A 21,559-nucleotide genomic window follows, 5' to 3' on the forward strand; every position below is an offset into this window, starting at 1 on the left:
TCCCTTTGTGCTGCAGCTTTCTGCAGTCTTTCTCCAATTAAATATTCAGTTCCTTTATTCTTGCTACTAAATTGCATAACTTAATTTTTCTTAATTATATTCCATCTTCCAAGTTTTTGTTCATTCACTTAACTTGTCTATATCCCTCTGTAGATTCTTTGTGTCATCCTCATCTCTTGCCTTCCACACCAATTTTTGTGTCATCCTCAAACTTGGCAATTGTACATTCACTTCCCTTGATCAAGTCATTAACGTATATTGTAAATAATTGTGGCCCCAACACTGATCCCTGTGGCACTCCACTAGTTCCAGGTTGCCATCTTGAAAATACCCCCCTTTTCCCAACTCTGTCTCCTATTAGTTAGCCAATCTATCCATGCTAATATATTATCCCTAACACCATGGGCCCTTATCCTATTATGTGAGGTACCTTATCGAATGCTTTTTGGAAATCCAAGTATATTATATCTACTGGTTCCCTTTATCTATTCTGCTCCATTACCACCTCCAAAGAATTCTAATAATTTCCCAGGCACGATTTCCCCTTAACAAAGCTATGCTGACTCTGCTTGATATTATGTATTTCTATATGCTCTGCTATTAATCCTTTATAATGAATTCTAACATTTTCCCCAATGACAGATGTTAAACTAACTGGCCTATTACCTGCTTTTTGTCTCCCTCCCTTTTTGAATGTGTTACATTCTCTAAGAGGATGCTGCCTGTGATCATAAATACAAAAGGCAGATTCAATTATAGTGACATCTTCTATTTGTCTATTGGATCGTCTGTATTTACAATATCAAAAAAAGAGAATGTGGAGTGAGGATTTTCTTTTATTGTTTCTTGTCAATGTTGTAAATGTTTCAATGTATTCCTTTATGAATTTGATTATTTTACAATATTAAACTTCTGCATTATTTCCTACATTATAACAGTGACTCATTTCAAAAGCACTTCATTTGCTCATGGTGGTTGAGAAAAGTGCTATATAAATGCAAGTCTTTTTTTAAAAACTGTATCACTTTTTGAAATTGAAGTTCCTGTGATGTTTCCCTTATCAGTCACCACATAAAGCATAACTGGGAGATTGCATTCAAATTGAAGAGATCAAGTTCATGGGAGGACTTAAACAAAACTTAAAGATTTGTCTAGCTTGTCTTGATGGAATATTTTCCAATTTGTCCCTTACCATGAAAGTCGGTTCTGAGATTAGGAATTGCCTAGCTGGAAAAGATAGTAAGCCATCGGGAGCTGAGAATAGCTTTGGACTGGTTCTGGAAAATGAAGCATCCAATTAAGAGACAGTAAAGTGCAACTATGGAGGTGGATTTTTGTCATTTTAAAAGCTGAATGGGGAATCTATTCTGTAGTTTAGAGTATAAATTATCTGCTGAATAGTGTGTGGTCAATGTTACTTTTAGTTTGTTACACTAAACATCTTAACTTGAAATCTTGGAATCTTAAAACTGGGAATATGCAGTTCTATAAGGAAACAAGTATCTGGGTGGCTTATGAAAATTCAGACCAACAGAATGGCATATGGCATTGTACAAGATCAATTTTCTATCTTTTCTGCACTAGGAACAAATAAAGAGCAGTAGTTCAATTTAAGAACACCCTTCCCAAGAATCTTGTGTGTGTGATCAGACAAAAGAATTGTAAGCAATGAAAACAAAGCATTAGGGTTCATTTCTCGAGGAATAGAATTGAAGAGCTGAGAAGTTAAGTTAATCTTGTATAGAGTCTTAGTGAGACCATACTTGGAGTACGCTGTTCTTCCAAAATAGATATATAAAGGCACCGGAGAAGCTGCAACATTTATTTACAGAGGTGATTCTGGAACTGAGATGTTATGGCTATCAAGAAAGCCGAGACAGGCTGGGGCTTTTATTTTCCTAATTGGGATCTTAAAAATTTTGAGACAATTTGATAGGATAATAGAGAAAATGTTCTGGATTGTGGGAAATCCAAAACTAGGGGCCATAAATATAAGGTAATCACTAATAAATTCAACAAGGAATTCAGGAGTAACTTCTTTAACTTAACAATTTTTACATTCTAAACATAACTGCAACTACTCCGTGTGAAAATAAACAGCAGGAAACTAGATAAGTGCAAGGAGAAATATATAGATAGTTATGATGATGGAGCTAGATCAAGTAGGGTAGGAGGAGGCTCATGTGAATCATGAACCATAGGTGAATCATAGATGAATTGAGCCAAATGGCCTATTCTATGCTGTAAAATCTGTGTAATTATCTCCCCAGGATAATTCTGGTTGTTTTTATCCACCAATTTGTTCTATTGTTTTACACTCAAAACATGCTCTCGAATTGTTTCCTTTTGTATGTATATTTCATAAGCATATATACAATGCATGTTTCATAAGTATAACATTGAATGCTATTTCAGGAACAATGTTTCATCATCTTTCTCCACTTGTCTCACTTTGCAAACATTCATATCACGGGAAGCCTATTATCATCATATTTATCTTTGAAAGTATCTGAAATTTTCTGTCAAAACCAGAGACCAAAATAAGAAAGAAATATAAGAGTCTTCCAGGTACAAAAAAATGGATGTATTTCTTTACCCTTGAGAGGTGCTAACTTTAGGCCTCGCCTAAACGTGAGGGTGTACCTCTGTTAATTGCACAATTCAACAAATTTGGTACACAAAAATATGAGCCAATAGAGCTTTTCTTTAATAACACTTCAAAGAATGGTCCTGCATGGATGAAAACTGCTCTGCCCATCAGACCTTTGCTGTTTTTTTTCTAAACTAATTACCCATAAAACAATTACATTCAAAGCTAACTGCCTATTACACCCTATCATTTATGGTTCATAAGTATTGCCAATTTGCTCATCAATGCTATTTCATGCCTATGATGGTAACTTGAGTTAGAACGTTGTAGGTTCAAGCCCTACTATTCAGCATTTAAGCATATGAAAATTAAGGAAAATTCTGTCAAGAAACCTTGCATCATTGAAAGTTCTGCCCTTTAGACAAGATATTTAATTGAAGCCCAACTGTCTGTTCAGGTGGAATATAAAGATCCCATAAAAAGCTGGGGGTTTAATTACAGTCAGTATTCATTGCTTGATCCGACACCACCAAAAACAGAAACTGATCACACGTTTCACTGCTGCTCACTGTACCTTCCCTTGTGCAAAAGGGATGCCACTTAACAAGTGACTGCAAGAATGCAGGTTTAAGGTAATGTCTCCAAATTTAAAAGTTTGAGCTTTGCAAGGTCAAAAGACTCTTCAAAATAATCTGAAAATGCTGCATGTTACCTTTTCACAAACATGCAACAGAAAACAAGGATGTCAAGGCCACGGTATGTCTGACCATGAGGCCCACTATGCTTTGAGGCTGTTATCTCTCAGTTAACCATGTCAAATTAAGAAATCTTTGCTCAAATGCAAAATTACTATGTAGACTTGAGTGAAACACTATGTTTTGATAAGGAATGAGAACAGTTAGATTGGATAACCAATATCATGCTGATATGAACAAAGAAACTCTTGAAAGCTCTTTTGATTGCCAAAGATATCATAGAATCCCTACAGTGCAGAAAGAGGCTATTCGACCCATCGAAACTTCACTGACTCTCCAAAGGAGCATCCCACCAGGATTTACACCAGTTTACACCAGGATTTAGCCCCATCCCTATAATCCCACGCATTTTACCATGGCTAATCCACCTAACCTACACATCTTTGATCAATAAGGAGCAATTTAGCTTGGCCAATTCACCAGTGCTTACTACTGTGCCATTGTACCACTCATTCATATCATATTTCAAAGGAGTAATAGATTTGGTCATGGCAGGCAGTGCAGAATAAAATAAGGGAAGAGGGAGTAAATCTGATTAAAGCTTCAAGAAAGTGGATGTCAGGGTGGACTTTAATTTAATGATTTAAACAAATAACCTGAAATCATTTGATATTTCATAAGAACCTTTATAGGTTTGAGGTTTTTTCAACAAAACTCTGGTACCCCCTGCAGGCAGCACAGTGGTTAGCACTACTGCCTCACAGCACCAGGGACCCAGGTTTGATTCCCAGCTTGGGTCACTGTTTGTGTGAAGTTTGCCCATTCTCCATGTCTGTGTGGGTTTCCTCTGGGTGCTCTGTTTTCCTCCCAGTCTAAAGATGTGCGGGTTAGGTGGATTGGTTATGCTAAATTTCTCCTTCGTTTCAGGGGGACTAGCTAGGGTAAATGCATGGGGTTATGTGGGGGGGGGGGGGGGGGGGGATTGTGGTCAGCGCAGACTCGATGGGCTGAATGGCTGCCTCCTATACTGTAGGACTGTGTGATTCTATTAAAAAAGGACTATAAAAGTTGTTTCAAGTAATTGCAGTACAATACAATACCGGGGCGGCACGGTAGCACAGTGGTTAGCACTGCTGCTTCACAGCTCCAGGGTCCCGGGTTCGATTCCCGGCTCGGGTCACTGTCTGTGTGGAGTTTGCACATTCTCGTGTCTGCGTGGGTTTCCTCCGGGTGCTCCGGTTTCCTCCCACAATCCAAAGATGTGCGGGTTAGGTTGATTGGCCAGGTTAAAAATTGCCCCTTAGAGTCCTGAGATGCGTACATTAGCGGGTAAAATATGTGGGGGTAGGGCCTGGGTGGGATTGTGGTCGGTGCAGACTCGATGGGCCGAATGGCCTCCTTCTGCACTGTAGGGTTTCTATGATTTCTATAATAGTAATTTGGCAAATCACCTAGAACTGAAGTTCAACTACCAAGTTGTCTGACTTGGGTGGATCTTTAAGTAAAATATTTTGAGAGACTCCTTTAAAATTATTTGAGACTCAGTGCAGCAACTGGTGTAAATGTCATGGTTTTGAATCTGCTTCATCAAATTTGCCCTTCTAAGCAGAGATCAAGTCTGAATGATTTATCAATACCTCAAAAATCTTGGGTCCAGTGAAACCCCAGGAGTGAGGTCTTCCAACTTCTATTAATTCATCGCATACAAGGTGCTTTGAGACAATTCTAGAAAATGTGATATGTAAATATCAGTCTTTATTCATCCTGATTTATGCTTTCACTGCTGCTTTGCTAAGCAATGTCAAAAGAAGTCCACTAATATCCATAGTCCTACAATTCAAAGTAAAGTTGGATGGATGTCCCAAATGAATACATTTTGTTTTCTCAATTATTTTGAATCCCTTAAATCAATAATTACTAAATGTTATCATTTGTGGATGCAAAGTTACAATTTAATTTTAAATTTAAGAATCTGGCAGAATTCATGTTATGAAAATGGATTATAGAACAGTACAGGATTCTTGGAATAAAGGCCTTCAATAATGAGGATAGAGGGCTGAGAGGAAATTTGATAGCGATATTCAAAATTACAAGGGTTCTGGACAGGATAGGAAAGAATTGTTCTCCTCTTTCCATGACAATGTGATGGGTAAGGTCAGCTGTGACAAAGCAACATTGGAACCCCTTGAGATCTGCAGTCAGGTCAAAAATGATTTTTATGACACTAACACTTACTGGCATATTCTTGTTTTTGTTGCTGTCATATGCATCGTAGACAGGAGCTATCTACTTACATACCAGAACTGATGGATAACTGTTCAGCTGTGCTTGCCTAAGATCCAAGACAAAGGTGCGCCAAGTCCTCATTCGAGTATCCCTATATGGAGGGACATCCTCAGTGGCAAATGGACTGATTCTCACCCCTGTAAGAGTTTTGATTTAACCATCAGTATAAAGATGACAAATGTGGTCTAGGTTGTTGCCAGACTGCTATCTATCAGCATTGACAATGTGATACTGGAAGTTATTGATTTCAGTCACTTGATGCTGAAATCAGAATGCGCATCGCAAAAGCTGCAATTTTTGTGTTTAAGTTGAGTAAAAGTGCAGGACAACAGCAACCTGACAGACACCAAACTGAGTCTAGTTTTATTTTTTAATAAATGAACATGGTTCAACCATGTTCATCAGGTGAATGACAGTTGTATACCCATAGACCTTTTGAACAGTGAAGTCACCACAATTTTTAATTCTCAAAGAACTCTGGCACTGCAAAGCTTTTCACTGCCCTGCATGACCAGTCAGAACACACTGATTGGATAATCAGGTATTCCAGGGGGTGCTCAGTTTGAATGTGCAATGTACACAAAAAATAAATCACTTGCTTGACCAACCTGTAACAGCTTGGAGGGGAAAAAAAAATCACTGAAGGGGAAGGTGACTTTGAACATGAAATAATCAGGGGTAGTGGCGCTGGTGGTAACTTTTGGTGATCATTGGTTTGAAATGGTAATTGATTCATCCCATTGCCACAGCATTTTTTGATTGATATCACAATGGTGACTACTTTTTAAATCTGTAACCATAAAGATGTAGAATAGATGTTTCATATGTTGGCTCTTGTGGAAGGAAGTTTCAGAGGGAGTGAGATTTTGACTACACTATTTATGCTTTTATCTTGGGTAACAGTGGAAGCAAACAAACTCATGGCACTAGTTGGAAGATGATCAAATGAGTTGTCCTAATGTCCATATCCAAAATTTAGTCCTCAACTAACATCACTAAAAAGGATGATCCCATTGCTGTTTGTAATAACATTGCTGCTGTGTTTGTCTACATCATCAGTAACTACTCTTCAAGGGTATTTAATTGGCTATAACACACTTTTTGATGTCCTGAGGTCATCAAAATGTTCTATATTACATGTTCTCTCTCTTTGTTGCTGTACAAACTGCTAAACATAAATTTTGTTTTAATGAGTGGAACATATACATTGTTATTATCTTTCTTGAATTAATACAAAGACATAAAAGTTTCATAAATTAGCTTCGAAACAAGACAAACTAAAATTCTGACTAAAACCAAAATAAGATTGATCTTTTGAAACATTCTTGAAATTGATACAGACGAATAAACTCTCGGTTGCTATTCAAACACCAATTTAGCATTTCTCAACATTTTTTCTGTTTGCAATTTTGAAAAAATCCTGAAAGAACAAGACTAAAAATATGAAACACAAATGCATTCTGTGAAAGACGTAAACTATATGAACAAAAGATTAGGATAAAAGTGTTGTATTTCTTATGGAGACCAGCTAAAAGAAAAAGTTTGACGGTACTCATTTGTGACGAATTTCCCTTTATTTGTGGGAATCTGTCTTATTCCCTAACTATACAAGAATACAATAAGTGGACCTTATGGCTCATTGAGCCTGCTCTACCATTCAACACGATAATGGACTTCAACTCCACATTTCCACCGCACCCATATTTCTTGATTCTGAGGAACCAAACATTTGTCTATTGTAGTCTTAAATATAGTCAATGATGGAGTATCCATAACTTTCTGATTGGAGAATTCCTAATATTCACAATCTTTGAGTGAAGAAATTTCCCATCTCAGTCCTAAATGATCAATCTCTTACCCAGTGCCCCCTTGTCCTTTATTCCCCAACAAAGGAAGACTGTCTCAGTATTTACCATGTCAATCCTCTTCAGAATCTTGCATGTTTCATTCTTCTAAATTTCAGAAAATTTAGATCCAATTTACTCAGCCTATCATAGAGGAATCCTTTCTTCCCAGGAAACGATAAGAGTGAATCTTTGCTATATTGCCTCCAATAAAAGTATATCCTTCCATTAATATGGAGACCAAAACTGCAGAGTATTCCAAATGATCTGACCAAAGACCTGTAAATTGTAGCAAGACTTCCTTATTCTTGTGCTCCAATCACCTTGCAATGAAGGCCATCATGCTATTTGCCTTTTTAATTGCTTGCTGTAGCTGCATATTAACTTGAGTTCCTGTATGATTATACCCAAGTCTCCCTGATCATTACTATTTAAAGTTTCACGTTTTAAAAAATATTCTGCTTTTCTCGGTAAAATGAATAACCTCACTTTCCTACATTATACTCTGTTACCCAAACTGTTACCCTTTCACTTAACTTGTCTGTATCTCTTTACAACCCCTGCCCTGGTTGTAAACCTGCAAACCCACGTAGATTTGCAACATCAGCAAATATAGATATGATACTGTCTCTTTATTAAACCCATCAATACCGACTATAAATAGCCGAGACCCCAGCACTGGTTCTTTTAACACTCCACTAGTCACAGCTTGCCAACTTAAAAATGCCCCATTTATCTCTCCTTTCTGTTAGCTAATCCTCTATCTATGTTAATATATCACCCCTAACACCATGAGCCTTGTATATTAACTTTTTATGTGGCATCATATCAAATGCCTTTTGGAAATCCAGGTTTACAACATCTACTAATTCCCCTTACCTACCCAAATAGTTATATCCTTATAAAACTCCAAAAAAATTGTCAAACATAATTTATTTTTTGTAAACTGTCAACTTTGTGAGATCATATTATTTTATAAGTGCACTATTAAGGCACCCTTATAATAGATTAAATCTTCCACAGAACCATCTTCTGTTTGAAAGTTTCTCAGTTTGTAAGCTCTTATAAATTTATCTGAAAGTTCTGTTTTTATCTTGGAGTGTTTTATTAGTATAGTTACTTTCAAATTAACATCTTAAACCTAAGAATTACAGTAAAACATCCCTTTTGAAGTACGCTAAAAACAGATACCACCAAGTTTAATCCATTCCACCAAAATCAATTTAAAGATGCAAATAGGTAAAAACAAAAACGGTGTGAGGAAATAAAGTAATTTGATTCTATGAAATGTACATTCTTAATGCAAAGACTTCAGGTGTGTACTATTTCAACTAGCTACAAAAAGTAAAGTACAAGATATTAAATTGTATATTCTACAAAATAGTTTATTTGTATCATACAGATGGTACAATTGCAAAATAAAACCATTTCTATTTACAGTGATGTAAACCGAGGTAAATCGGAGAGCCAGCATGAATAAAGAACATGATCCACAACAATGTTTTTCTAACAGGTTCTGAGCCATTTTCTCTTTTACATTCAACCTATTACAGGCGTACTCAAATGTACCATCAGTATGACATTCCTTTTAAGAAATTAAACTCAACAGAAAACTTGAAAATAAAGGAATTAACCCTAAAATGTAATTTCCATCCATGACAAAGCATACACTCAGTCTATAATGTAACATAAAAAGTAGCACAATGACTTATTGGGTGAATTAAGTTATCCAGTCTATTTAGAGTGTACACTGAATCACTGGACAATACTAGATTTCAGCTTACAATAAAGCACTCTTCATGTATCCCAGCAGGCACATGCTTTGGTTGAAAAGTAACTGCATACGTGTCCATGTTTCTTCTAGCAACACTGATATTTTAGACATTTCTTCTAAGAGCACTGGTTCAACAGCAATAATCTTGAGATGGAGCTGCAGGGTGTAGGGAGAATGGCAGAGGAGAAAAGAAAACATGTTAACAGATTTGTAAAACGGGAAAGACTTTTTGACCCAGCACAATGTATGACACTTAGAAATACCTAAGTTCTTACTGTTTGAATTCAAAGGAATGACAATTATTAAGAATGGAATGTATTTTTCTTTAGTAACCACATAATTATTAAGCATATAAGTAGCTACAACATAAAAATGGAAGATCAGCTTTATTGCAAAATACAATTGTAACAATGAAGCAAACTAAAATGCAGTATGAGGAAAGCAGCTAATGAGACAGCTCCCTACTTCCCTTCCCAAAAAGTCCTTTTTTTAAATTTGAAAAATACCAACATTGCCACTTATTTTAATACTAAACTAATAGGATGAGATGGTTTCCTTCACTAGTTTTAAATGCGGTAGATGAGATAACTGTAAACGTCCTAGTTCTAATTCAACAAAATTTGCTGATTCAGGGACTGTTCCTTCAGCTCGGATGGTTGCACTTCAATCCATTAGGAAAAAATAATGAGGGAATTGTAGATTAGTTAGCCCAATATCCATTTTCAGAAATTAGCAGAGTCTATAATTAAGGATGATTGAACACCTTGAAATCTTTCCACAGATCAGAGACAGTCAGCCTGGACTTCTGGTACATTATATCTGACGATCCTGATTTAAATGTTTTGAAGAGGTTACTATAGAGGAGGATTTTATTTATTTGTATTTCTAGAAAGCATTTAAATCCAGAATAAGAGATTGGAAGTTCACAGAATCACTCAGCTAATGTCCTGGGGACGCAGGTTTGAATCCTGCTACGGCAGATGGTGGAATTTGAATTTAATTTTTAAAAAATCTGGAATTAAGAATCTATTGATGGCCATGAAACCATTGTCGATTGTCAGAAAAACCCATCTGGTTCACTAATGTCCTTTAGGGAAGGAAATCTGCTGTCCTTACCTGGTCTGGCCTGCATGTGTTCCAGAGCCACAGCAATGTGGTTGCCTAGTTGCATCCCTGGGCAACTAGGGATGGGCAATAAATGCTCGTCAACCTGCGACTTCATATCCCATGAATGAATTAACAGAATTGTTACATAACAGGCCACACGACCTGTTGTGTCTGTGCCAGCTCTTCGAAGGAATGATTTACATAGTGCCACTTGCCGCCTTCTCCCTGTAGCCTTGCAAGTTCTTTCTTTTAAGATAATAATCCAATTCCTTCTCGAATGCCTTGATTGAACCTGTCTCCAACACACACTTTGGCAATGTATTCCAGATACCAATCATTCACTACTTCAAAAAGATTGACCTCATGTCACCATTGCTTCTTTCGCCAATTACCTTAAATCTGTCTCCTCTTGTTCACAATTCTTCCACCAATAGAACAGTTTTTCCCCATCTGTCCAGATTCCTCATAATTTTCAATGCCTCTATCAAATATCCTCTCAACCTTTTGTTCTCAACCTCAACAGTTTCAACCTCTCCAATTTATCTACGTAATTGAGGTTCCTCATCCCTGGAACCATTCTTGTGAATCTTTTCTGCACTCTCTCTAATGCCTTCACATCCTTCTAGTGCCTAGAACTGGGCACAGTACTACAGCTGAGGCCGAACCAGTGCTGTACAAGTTTAATACAACTTCCTTGCTTTTATGCACTTATGCACTTGGTAATAAAGTCTAGGATGCTGTATGCGTTATTAATCATTCTCTCTCAACCTGTCCCGTCACCTTCAATGATTTATACATATTATAACAGAATCCCAACAGTACAAAAGGAGGCCATTCAGCATATCAAGTTTGCACCGTTCCTTTGAAAGAGCACTCTAACTAGGCCCGCTCCCCCACACCATAACCCCACACATTGATCATGGCTAACCCACTTAACCTGCACATTTTTGGACTGTGGGAGGAAACCAGAGCACCCAGAGGAAACCCATGCAGATGCAAAGAGAACGTGCAGACTTCACACAAACAGCCACCCATGGCCGGAATTAAACCCAGGTCCCTGGTGTTGTGAGGTAGCAGTACTAACTACTGTGCCACCGTGCCGCACCCTTTATTGTACATGTTTTTTGTATATTAAATTGAATCTGTCACTTGCCCACCCATTCCACCAACCTATATCCTTTTGAAGTTCTGCACTATTCCCCTCATAGTTCATAATGTTTCCAAGTTTTCTATCACCGACAAATTTCAAAATTGTGCTCTGTACAAAGGTCTAGGCCATTAATATACATGAGGAAGAACAGCGTGCTAACACTGGCCTCTAGAGAACTTCATTACAAACCTTCCTCCAGTCCAAAACCATCTATTAACTACTACTCTTATGTTTCCTGTCACTCAGCCAATTTTGGGTACACATTGCTAGTGTCCCTCTTATTCCATGAGTTATAACATTTCTCACATGTCTATTGTGTGACACTTTTAGAAGTCCACATATATGTCAACAGAATTATCTTCGTCTACACTCCATTACCTCATCAAAAAACTCAACTAGGTTAGTTAAACACTATTTGCCCCAAACTAATCCAAATGGGTATGCTTCTGCTAACCTACATTTGCCCAAGGCAAATTAGTTTTGACCTAAATGATTGTTTCTAGAAGTTTCCCCACCATTAAAGTTAAACTGACTGATCGGTAATTGCTGGGCTCATTTTTACACACTTTTTTTGAATAACGTGTGACATTACAAATCAAATCAAATTTGCAGGTTCTCCAGTTGTCTGGCACCACCCGATTCTAAGGAAGACTGTGCCTCCTCAGTTTTCACACACACTTGCTGGAATGAGTGCAGCTCCAAAAACACAAGATAATCAACACCATCAGGACAAAGTAGCCCACTGATAGCTACCTCTTCCAAAAACACTTAATCCCTCCACCAACGGTGAATAGTGGCAACTGTGTTAGGCAGCACTTTCTAAACCCACAACCACTACATATAGAACAAGAACAGCAGATACATGGGAGCATCATCACCTGAAGGTTCCCCTCCAAGTCACTAGCCATCCTGCCTTGCAGATATATTGCTGTTCCTTCACTGTCGCTGGGTCAAAAACCCTGGAATACCCTCCCTAACAGCACTGTGGGTGTACTTACACCTCAGAGACTGCAACAGTTCAAGAAGGCAGCTCACCATCACCTTCTGAAGGGCAACTGCGGCTGGGCAATAAAGGCTGGCCAGTGATGCGCACATCCCATAATGAATAAAAAATAAACTTACCTCAGTATCCTTGGATATATGTCATCTTATTAAATCTAAGTAGTGACAGCCTATCTAATACCGCATTTCAATTTCAAACCCTTCAAGTGTCTGAATGACCCCTCCTCTCACCATGACCTACACAGCATCTTGTTCCTTGGCATAGACAATTAATAGCAACTGCCCCTCCCACCCGCCATCCTCGATGCTTAAATCCCCTTTTTGGTCCTTCCTTTTATCAATCTTTTATTATTTATATGGCTATAGAAGGCTTTGGGATTCCCTTTGATGTTAGCTACCAGGCTCTTCTTATACTCTGTCATTGCTTTTCCTATTTGCTTTTTCACTTCCCCTCTGAACCTTCTATATACATCCATACATTATATTCAGTTTGGTTTTTGGTTGTATTATCCATCTGACATCTTGTCACAAACACACTTTTTCTCCATCTTAATCTCTATCTCTTCCACAGAGACATAGAAAAAAGGAGCAGAAGGAGGCCATTTGGCCCTTCAAGCCTGCTTTGCCATTCATTATGATCATTGCTGATCATCCATCATCCAGGCCCAGGGAGCTCTGAATTTTTTTGCCCTACCTCTCCCCTTCATGGAAATATACCTAGACTCTGCCCAACTTTCTCTTCAATTACTGTTTTGTCTGCTGACCTTTCATTCCAATTTATCTGATCCAGATTAATTCTTATCCCACTTAAGGTGGCTTTCCTCCAGTGAATTATTCTTAGTCTGGATTGTTTTTCTTTTCTTTTTCCATTGCAAGCCTTATGATACAATGATCATTGTTCTCGAAATGCTCTCATACTCAAAAACCTGACCCCTTGGCCCACCGCATCCCTAAGAACCCAAGTTCAACAGTGTCTCCTTTCCCATTGAACTGGAAACATACAGCTGTAGAAAATGTTTCTGATCACACTCTAGGAATTCTTGCCCTTCACTGCTCTTTATGCTATGCTTTTATTACCCCAATCTATATCTGAATAATTAAAAAGCCCCATTATAACTACACTACAATGCTTGCATTCTCTGTAATTTCCTTGCAGATTTGTTCCCCTACATCCTTTCCATTAGTTGGTAGCTTATAGATTACACTGAGCAATGTAACTGCACCATTATTGTTCCTTAGCTCCAGCCAGATAGATTCTGTCCTTGATCCCTCTGGGGCATCCTCTCTCTCCTGCACTACAATATCCTCCTTAATCAACACTGCTGCCACTCCCACTCCTCTCCCTTTCCTATCTTTCCTGAACATCCTTATATTATTTCATCCTTATGAAAGAGGAATACCAGGGTGCATAGATTATTGGGAGAGGCAGATAGCAATAGAGTAGGAAATATTAAATTATTAGGTGGGTTCAGAGTAAGGGATAACGTAATAATGTCTAAATTAGGGTTAATGTGTCACAACACCAGGTTAAAGTCCAACAGTTTATTTGGAATCAGAAGCTTTAGGAGTGCTGCTCCTTCATCAGGCGATGGCACAGATTGGCATATTTAATATGCAGTCCTGCCTTTCAGTCATGTATGTTATAGCCACAGCATCATATCTTCACATAGCAATCTGTGCCAGTAACTCAGTCTTATTTACCATACTCCATATATCCACATATGTGCACATTAACCCTAATTTAGACATTATTATGTACCGCTTTCTCTGAACCTACCTAATAATTTAATATTTCCTACTCTAGTGCTATCTGCCTCTCCCAGTAATCTATGCACCTTGGTATTCCTCTTTCATATGACCTCCTTGTTCCCACAACCCTGCCCTTATGTTTAAATCCTCCCCAATAGCACGAGCAAATCATCTCTCAAGGAAATCAGTCCCGTTTCTGTCTGTTTACATGCAACCAGTCAGACCTTTACAGATCCCAGAGCTGGAAAAAATGACCCAGGAATCTAAAACCTTCCTTCCTGCACCATCTTTCCAACCATGCATTCTACTTATCTGCATGTGGAACTAGATATAATCCAGAAATGACCACTTTTGAGGTCCATTTTGCAAATTCTTTACCTAGCTCTCACATTCCTCTTTTTGTCTGTCTTTGGAACCAATGTGGACCATGACCACTGGCTTTTCACCCTCCCCCCATAGTGCTTTGCAATCTATGACATCCTTGACCCTGACACCAGGGAGGCAGCACAGCATCCTGATTCAGCCGTGGTGCCATGGACTTGGCTCTGACTGCACTCCCCAGATGAACCGCCAATTTCATCAGTATTCAAAACTGAATACCGGTTGGAGAGCGAAATGCTCCCAGGGGACTCCTGCACTACATGCCTATTTTTCTTGACTTTCTGGTGGTCACACATACCCATTGTCCTTGCATATTCTTAAACTGCAGGGTGATGTCGTCTATAAACATGCTTTCCATAAAGTTCTCATCCTTACCGATGCACCGCAATGAAGCCAGCTGCTGTTCAAGCTCTGAAACCCAGAGCTCAAGCTACTGCAACTTACTACACTTCCTGCACATATGGTTAACCAGGGCATCTGCAGAATCTTGGAATTGAAGGCACGTTATTGACCCAGCTAAGAAACTGATTAAATAGTAGGAAACAGGCAGTAGGGTTTTACTAGTGGTGTCCCACAGGGATCTTTCTTAGGGCCTCAACTAGTCACCATATTTATTGACAACTTGGATGATAGAAAAGAAAACCATATATTAAGTTTTCCAATGATACAAAGATAAGCAGCATTGTAAGTAGTATTGCTGAAAGCAAAAATAAAATACAACATACTAATAAATTAAGTGAATGGGCAAAACTAATGGGCAAATAACTTTCAAAATAGCCAAATGTGAAGTCATCTACTTTGGACCTGAAAGGGATAGATCAGAATACTCTCTAAATGATGAAAAGCTGGAAACAGCAATGCTCCAAATAGCTTTTTGGGCCTATAGATCATTAAAATGTCATGGACAAGAACAGAAAACAATCAAAAAATCTCATGGAACGCTGGTCTTTATGTCTAGACAATCAAAATACAAGAGAATATGTTTTAGGCTACAGCAATACAAAGTCAAAGTGAAATACTACCTAGAGAATAGACTGGCCTTGGTGGAAGTGCAGTGTATATTTACCAGAATAATAACTGGAGTCCAAGGATTAAATTACGAGAAGAGATTACATGAACAAGAGCTGTATTCCCCATTCAGTCTGGAAGGTTGTGAAGTGTATTTTCTATTCAGTCCATAGGTATGACCTCAAACTTCCCCAATCATTTTAATTCTTCACCTTGCGCTTACATTGAACTCTGTCCTTGGTCTCCTACACTGCTGCAATGAAGCTCAACATACACTTGAGGAACAACACCTCATCTTTCAATTAGGAACATGACAGCTTGTGGACTCTGAGTTCAACAGTTTCAGACCACTAACTCGTAGAATCATAGAAACCCTACAGTGCAGAAAGAGGCCATTTGGCCCATCGAGTCTGCACCAACCACAATCCCACCCAGGCCCCACCCCACATATTTACCCGCTAATCCCTCTAACCTACGTATCTCAGGACACTAAGGGGCAATTTTTAGCATGGCCAATCAACCTAACCCGCACATCTTTGGACTATGGGAGGAAACCGGAGCACACGGAGGAAACCCAGGCAGACACGAGGAGAATGTGCGAACTCCATACAGACAGTGACCCAAGCCAGGAATCGAACCCAGGTCCCTGGAGCTGTGAAGCAGCAGTGCTAACCACTGTGCTACCGTACCGCCCGTTTCCCCAAAAACTCTTTCCCTGTTTTGTTTCTTTTGCTTGTTTTGTCTTTTTTTCATCTAATTTCTATTTTTAGTCAGTCGCACACCAGCTCTTTCACTTTTTTGCTTATTTTGTTGATCAACCTCTATTTCCTTTGGCCTTGAAAGACTTCTGACCTCTTCTGTCATTCATTCAATCTCTCATCTTTCAACCTATCATCGGCCTTCCTTTTGTCCTAGGCTCAGCCAACCTTTGTGGAAAACTTAGTACATTTATAACTTTTCCCAATTCTGACGAAAGGTCACAGAGCTGAAACATCAGATGGGATTTTCTGGCCCCAACACCTGCCAGCATCATTGTGGGCAGAACAAGAAAATTCAGAGAGCTGTTAAAGTCAATATCTCTCCGTACAGGAATTGATTCATATGTGAATTGAAAAAAAAATAAGAGAAGCAAAGAAAGAGTTGCCAACATTAAAGGAAATCCGAAGGTCTTCTCGGCATATGAATTGTAAAGAGTGGGAAAAGGACTAATGGGGCCAATTGGGGGCTTAAAAGGGGATTTATGCATGGAGGCAGAAGGCATGGTTGAGGTGCTAAATGAGAATTTTCCATCTGTATGTACCAAGGAAGATGCTGCCCATGTCATGTGAAATACAACGACCTTAAAATATTTGATGGTTAAAAATTGACCAAAAGTTGGCATTGAATAAACTGACTGGGCCAGAGTCAGACGAAATGCATTCAAGGACACAGACGGAATGAAGGATGGAAACTGCAGAGGTACAGGCCATAATTTTCCAGTCTTCCTTACACTGAGAGATGCCAGAGGACTGGAGAATTGCAAATGTTATAATCTTGTTCAGAAAAAGGTGTAAAGATAAGCCCAGTAACTAGAGGCCTGTCACTTAAACCTTGGTGGTAGGGAAGTTTTTAAGAAGCGATAATTCAGTACAAAATTAACGGTCACTTCAGCAAATGTGGGTTAGTTAAGGAAAGTCTGCATGGATCTGTTAAGGGTAAATGATGATTAACTAACTTGCTTGAGTTTTTTGATGCGATAAGAGAGGGGTTGGATAAGGATAATGCAGTCGATGTGGTGCACATGGCCTTCCTAAAGGTGTTTGATTAAGTGCCACAAGGCAGAATAGTGGTGAATAGTTGCTTTTCAGACTGGAGGAAGGTTTACAGTGGTGTTCCGCAGGGGCCGGTGTTAGGACCACTGCTCTTCATGATACGTATTAATCACCTAGAGGGCGAGGGCACGATTTCAAAATAGGATGCTACAAAAAATGGACAGAGCATTGAACAGGAATTATTGGAGCTTATAACAAAGGAACTGTAATAATTGTGTGGGACTTTAATCTTCATATAGGCTGGGTTAATCAAATTTGCAAGGGTGGTCTGGAAGATGAGTTTATAAAATGTTTCTGTGACAGTTTCTTGGAGCAATATGCTGTGTATGTGACTGCGGATAAAGCTATCTTAAATTCAGTATTGTGTAATGAAGCAAGGTTTTGTAGTAATGTCACAGTAAAAGATCCACTATGCACAAAATCATAATACCATAATAACATGAATTCCATGTTAAATTTGAAAGTGATAAACTCCCATCACAACCAAGAATCTTAAAACTTAAACAAAGCAAATTACATAGGCATGATGGGAGAACAGGCTAAAGTTGGTTGGGTAAATAGACTTAAAAGGTATGGAGATAAATGAACAGTCGGAAACCTTCAAGTAAACAATTCAAAATGTTCAACAAAATACATTGCCTTGAAAAAAAGTCCATAAGAAAGACCCATCTGTGGCTTACAGAAGTATTTATGGATAGTATTCAATTAAAAGAGATTTACCATGTTGCAAAAAACAGTTGCAAGCTTGAGAAGTGGGTGTTTTAGAAGCCAGTAAAGGGCCCAAGAAGTTGATTAAAAAAATGAGAAAATATAATGAGAGTAAACTAGCTGGAAACACAAGAGATTGCAAGAATTTTGTTTACTGAATAAAAAAGGAAGGCAGTAGCTAAAGTAAATGTTGGACCTTTAGAAGCAAAGGCTGGATAAATTATCACTAGGGAACAAGGAAATGACAGAGGCATTGAATAAATATTGTGTGTCTGTCTTCACAGTAGAAGACACAAGTTTCATACCAGAAATAGACTGTAACCTAGGGGCTAAAAAGAGTGAGGAAATTAAGGAAATTAAAACCAGTAGAGAAAAATAATTGGATGAAATTGAGCGACTAAAATCTGACAACTCCCTGAGACCTGATAGTTTACGCCCTAGGATTCTGAAAGACATAGCTACAGAGATAATGATAAGCTAGCTATTATTTCCAAAATTCCTTAGATTCAGGAAAGGTCTCACTAGACTGGAAATTGGCAAATGTCACACTGCTTTTCACAAGCGGGGACGGGGCAACAAGTCAGTTAGTTTAATATCAGTTGTTGGGAAAATGCTGGAATGTATTATTCAGGAAGTCTTAACAATGCACTTAGAAAAGTCAACATGGTTTTCCTAAAGGGAAGTCCTGTTTGGCAACTTGAGTTTTTTTGAGCATGTATCAATTAGGATAAATTTAGGGGACAAAGTAGATGTAATATACCTAGATTTCAAAAGGCACTAATTAAGATGCCACTCAAAAGATTAATAGGCAACATTAGGAGTTGGGGGTAATATATTAGCATGGATGGAGGATTAGTTAACGGAAAGCAGAGTGTGGCATGAACTGAGCTTTTTAAATTGGCAAGCAGTGAATAGAGGAGTGCCTCAAGGATAAGTGCTGGGACATCAGCTATTTACAATCTATATTAATGACTTATTGAAGAAATAGAGAATAAAGTATCTAATTTTGCTGATGATACGTCAAGGTAGCTGGAAAGATAAGCTGTAGAGCTGTCACAGAAGGCTGCAAGCAGATATACACAGGTTAAGTGAGAGGACAACAAGATGGCAGAAGGAGCATTATGTAGGGAAGTGTGAGGTTATTCACTTTGATAGTAAAAATAGAAAAGCAGAATATTTTTTAAAAGGTGTAAAACTTGTAAATGTTAATGGTCATTGTGCATGCTCATACAAAGAATACAGAAAGCTGGCATGCAAATTCAACAAGCAATTGAGGCGGCAAACAGCAAAGTTGGCCTTTATCATAAGGGGATTGGAGCACAATAATGAATAAGTCTTGCTACAATTGCACAAAGTTTTGATGAGACCAAATGTGGAATAATGTGTGCAGTTTTGGCTTTTATATTTAAGAAAGGATATACTTGCATTGGAAGCATTGCACCTAAGATTCACTAAATTGGACCCTGGGGTGAAACGTTGTCCTATGATGAGAGGCTGAGTAAATTGGGCTCATATTTGCTGGGGTTTAGAAGGATTAGAACAGACCTCAATGAAAGCTACAACAATCTGAAGGAGCTGAGATGAGGAACTTCCAGTTACATAGTGAGACTGAAGAAGCTGGGACTGTATTCCTTGAAGAAAGTTGAGGAGATTTGGCAGAGGTATTCAAAATCATAAATACCTCTGGACAGAGTAAATGAGAGAAATTGTTCTTATTGGTGGAAGGATTGAGAATCAGAGGACCAATTCAAGGTGATTGGCAAAAGCACCAATGGTGCATGAGGAAAAACTTATTTATGAAGCAAGTGGTTCAAATATAGAATATACTGTCTCAATATGTGGTGCAAACAGATTCAATTGTGGTTTTCAAGAGAGTTAAGGGTTTGGCTAAGAACAGTCAATGACACAATACACAGATTTTTATTTTAAAATCATGTTTACAAAAATGTGCATTAATTAGTCCTCAGGTGAAATCCATGTGGCATTGCATAGTCGATAGTCATGATGTGGAGATGCCGGCATTGTAGGCACAGTAAGTCGTCTCACAACACCAGGCTAAAGTCCAACAGGTTTATTTGGTAGCACAAGCTTTCGGAGTGCTGCTCCTTCATCAGGTGAGTAAAGAGTTGGGTTCACAAACAGGGTACATATAGGCACAGACTCAATTTACAAGATAATGGTTGGAATGTGAGTCTTAACAGGCAATCAGGTCTTTACCTGAGCTGGGCTTGCAAAATCTCACTAACTGTCCTGGTTTGAGACAATTTACACCTCTGTAACCTGTGCTTAACCCTCTCTCCACATCTGTACCTGTAAAGACCTGATTACCTATTAAGACTCGCATTCCAACCATTATCTTGTAAATTGAGTCTGTGCCTATATGTCCCGTTTGTGAACCCAACTCTTCACTCACCTGAAGGAGGAGCAGCGCACCGAAAGCTTGTGCTACCAAACAAACCTGTTGGACTTTAACCTGGAGTTGTGAGACTTCTACTATAGTTGATAGTGATATTGAAAAAATTAACTTCTGAGGGCTAGATTGTTTTAAATTCAAGGGATGTGGGCTTCACTGGCTGGGCCAGCATTCATTGCCCATTCAATTTATACATTGAAGGAGGCCAAAACACTCCTTGGAATAGGGTCTCAGTGGAATAAATCTGAATTGTGGGCCCTAAACAGTTACTCCAATGCAGTTTGCTTGTTGAGGACTTACCACATACAAATAAAACAAATAGGTCTGGGGTTTGGGAGGCCAGAGAAGTACTCCTGTTCCCCTTCTAATTCCACTAAGTTTTGCTTCTGGATGTATTGATCAACACGACTGCTGACCATCTCCAATTACAATACATTTACACGTTTTTAATGATTTTAGGGAATCAATTTGCAAATTATTTTAGAAACCACCAGGGACTTATGTAATTTTGGATGGAGTATCAACTGTGGACATTTCCACAATTCAGTCAGGTTGCTTTCAATCTCTGAAAAACTGAGCCATATTCACCTTTAACATATCCATGGTTATCTTAAATACTTTCTGGACCAATCCATCACTAATGCCTTATAACAGCTATATGACAGTGCCTTCAGCAGTTTCCTACTGGTGGTCATTACTCTTCAGAATCATAGAACCCCTACAGTGCCAGAAGCGGCCATTTGACCAATCGAGTCCACAACGACTCTCCAAAAGAGCATCCTTACCCAGGCCTACCCCCCCTGGCCCTATCCCTGTAACCCCGCACACTTACCATGGTTAATCCACTTAACCTACAATTCTTTGGACACTAAGGGGCAATTTCGCCAATCCACCTAACCCGCACATCTTTGGACTGTGGGAGGAAACAGGAGCACCTGGAGGAAACCCACGCAGACACGAGAAGATGCAGACTCCACATAGTCACCCAAGGCTGGAATAAAATCCGGGTCCCTGGTACTGTGAGGCAGCTGTACTAACTAT

General features: G+C 38.7%; 1 protein-coding gene across 1 annotated transcript in view; it reads right to left on the minus strand.

The window, feature by feature from the left end:
- Nucleotides 1–8,774: 8,774 nt before the first annotated feature.
- Nucleotides 8,775–21,559, minus strand: part of wdr36 (WD repeat domain 36) — a 103,935-nt gene continuing 91,150 nt past the window's right edge. Inside the window, exon 23 of the mRNA XM_078214675.1 lies at nucleotides 8,775–9,345. Within this exon, the coding sequence (XP_078070801.1) occupies nucleotides 9,196–9,345 (150 nt within the window). The 3' untranslated portion in view covers nucleotides 8,775–9,195. The remainder of the gene's footprint in view (nucleotides 9,346–21,559) is intronic.

This window comes from Mustelus asterias, chromosome 6 (assembly GCF_964213995.1).
Source record: "Mustelus asterias chromosome 6, sMusAst1.hap1.1, whole genome shotgun sequence".
In the NCBI taxonomy this organism is placed as follows: Eukaryota; Metazoa; Chordata; class Chondrichthyes; order Carcharhiniformes; family Triakidae; genus Mustelus; species Mustelus asterias.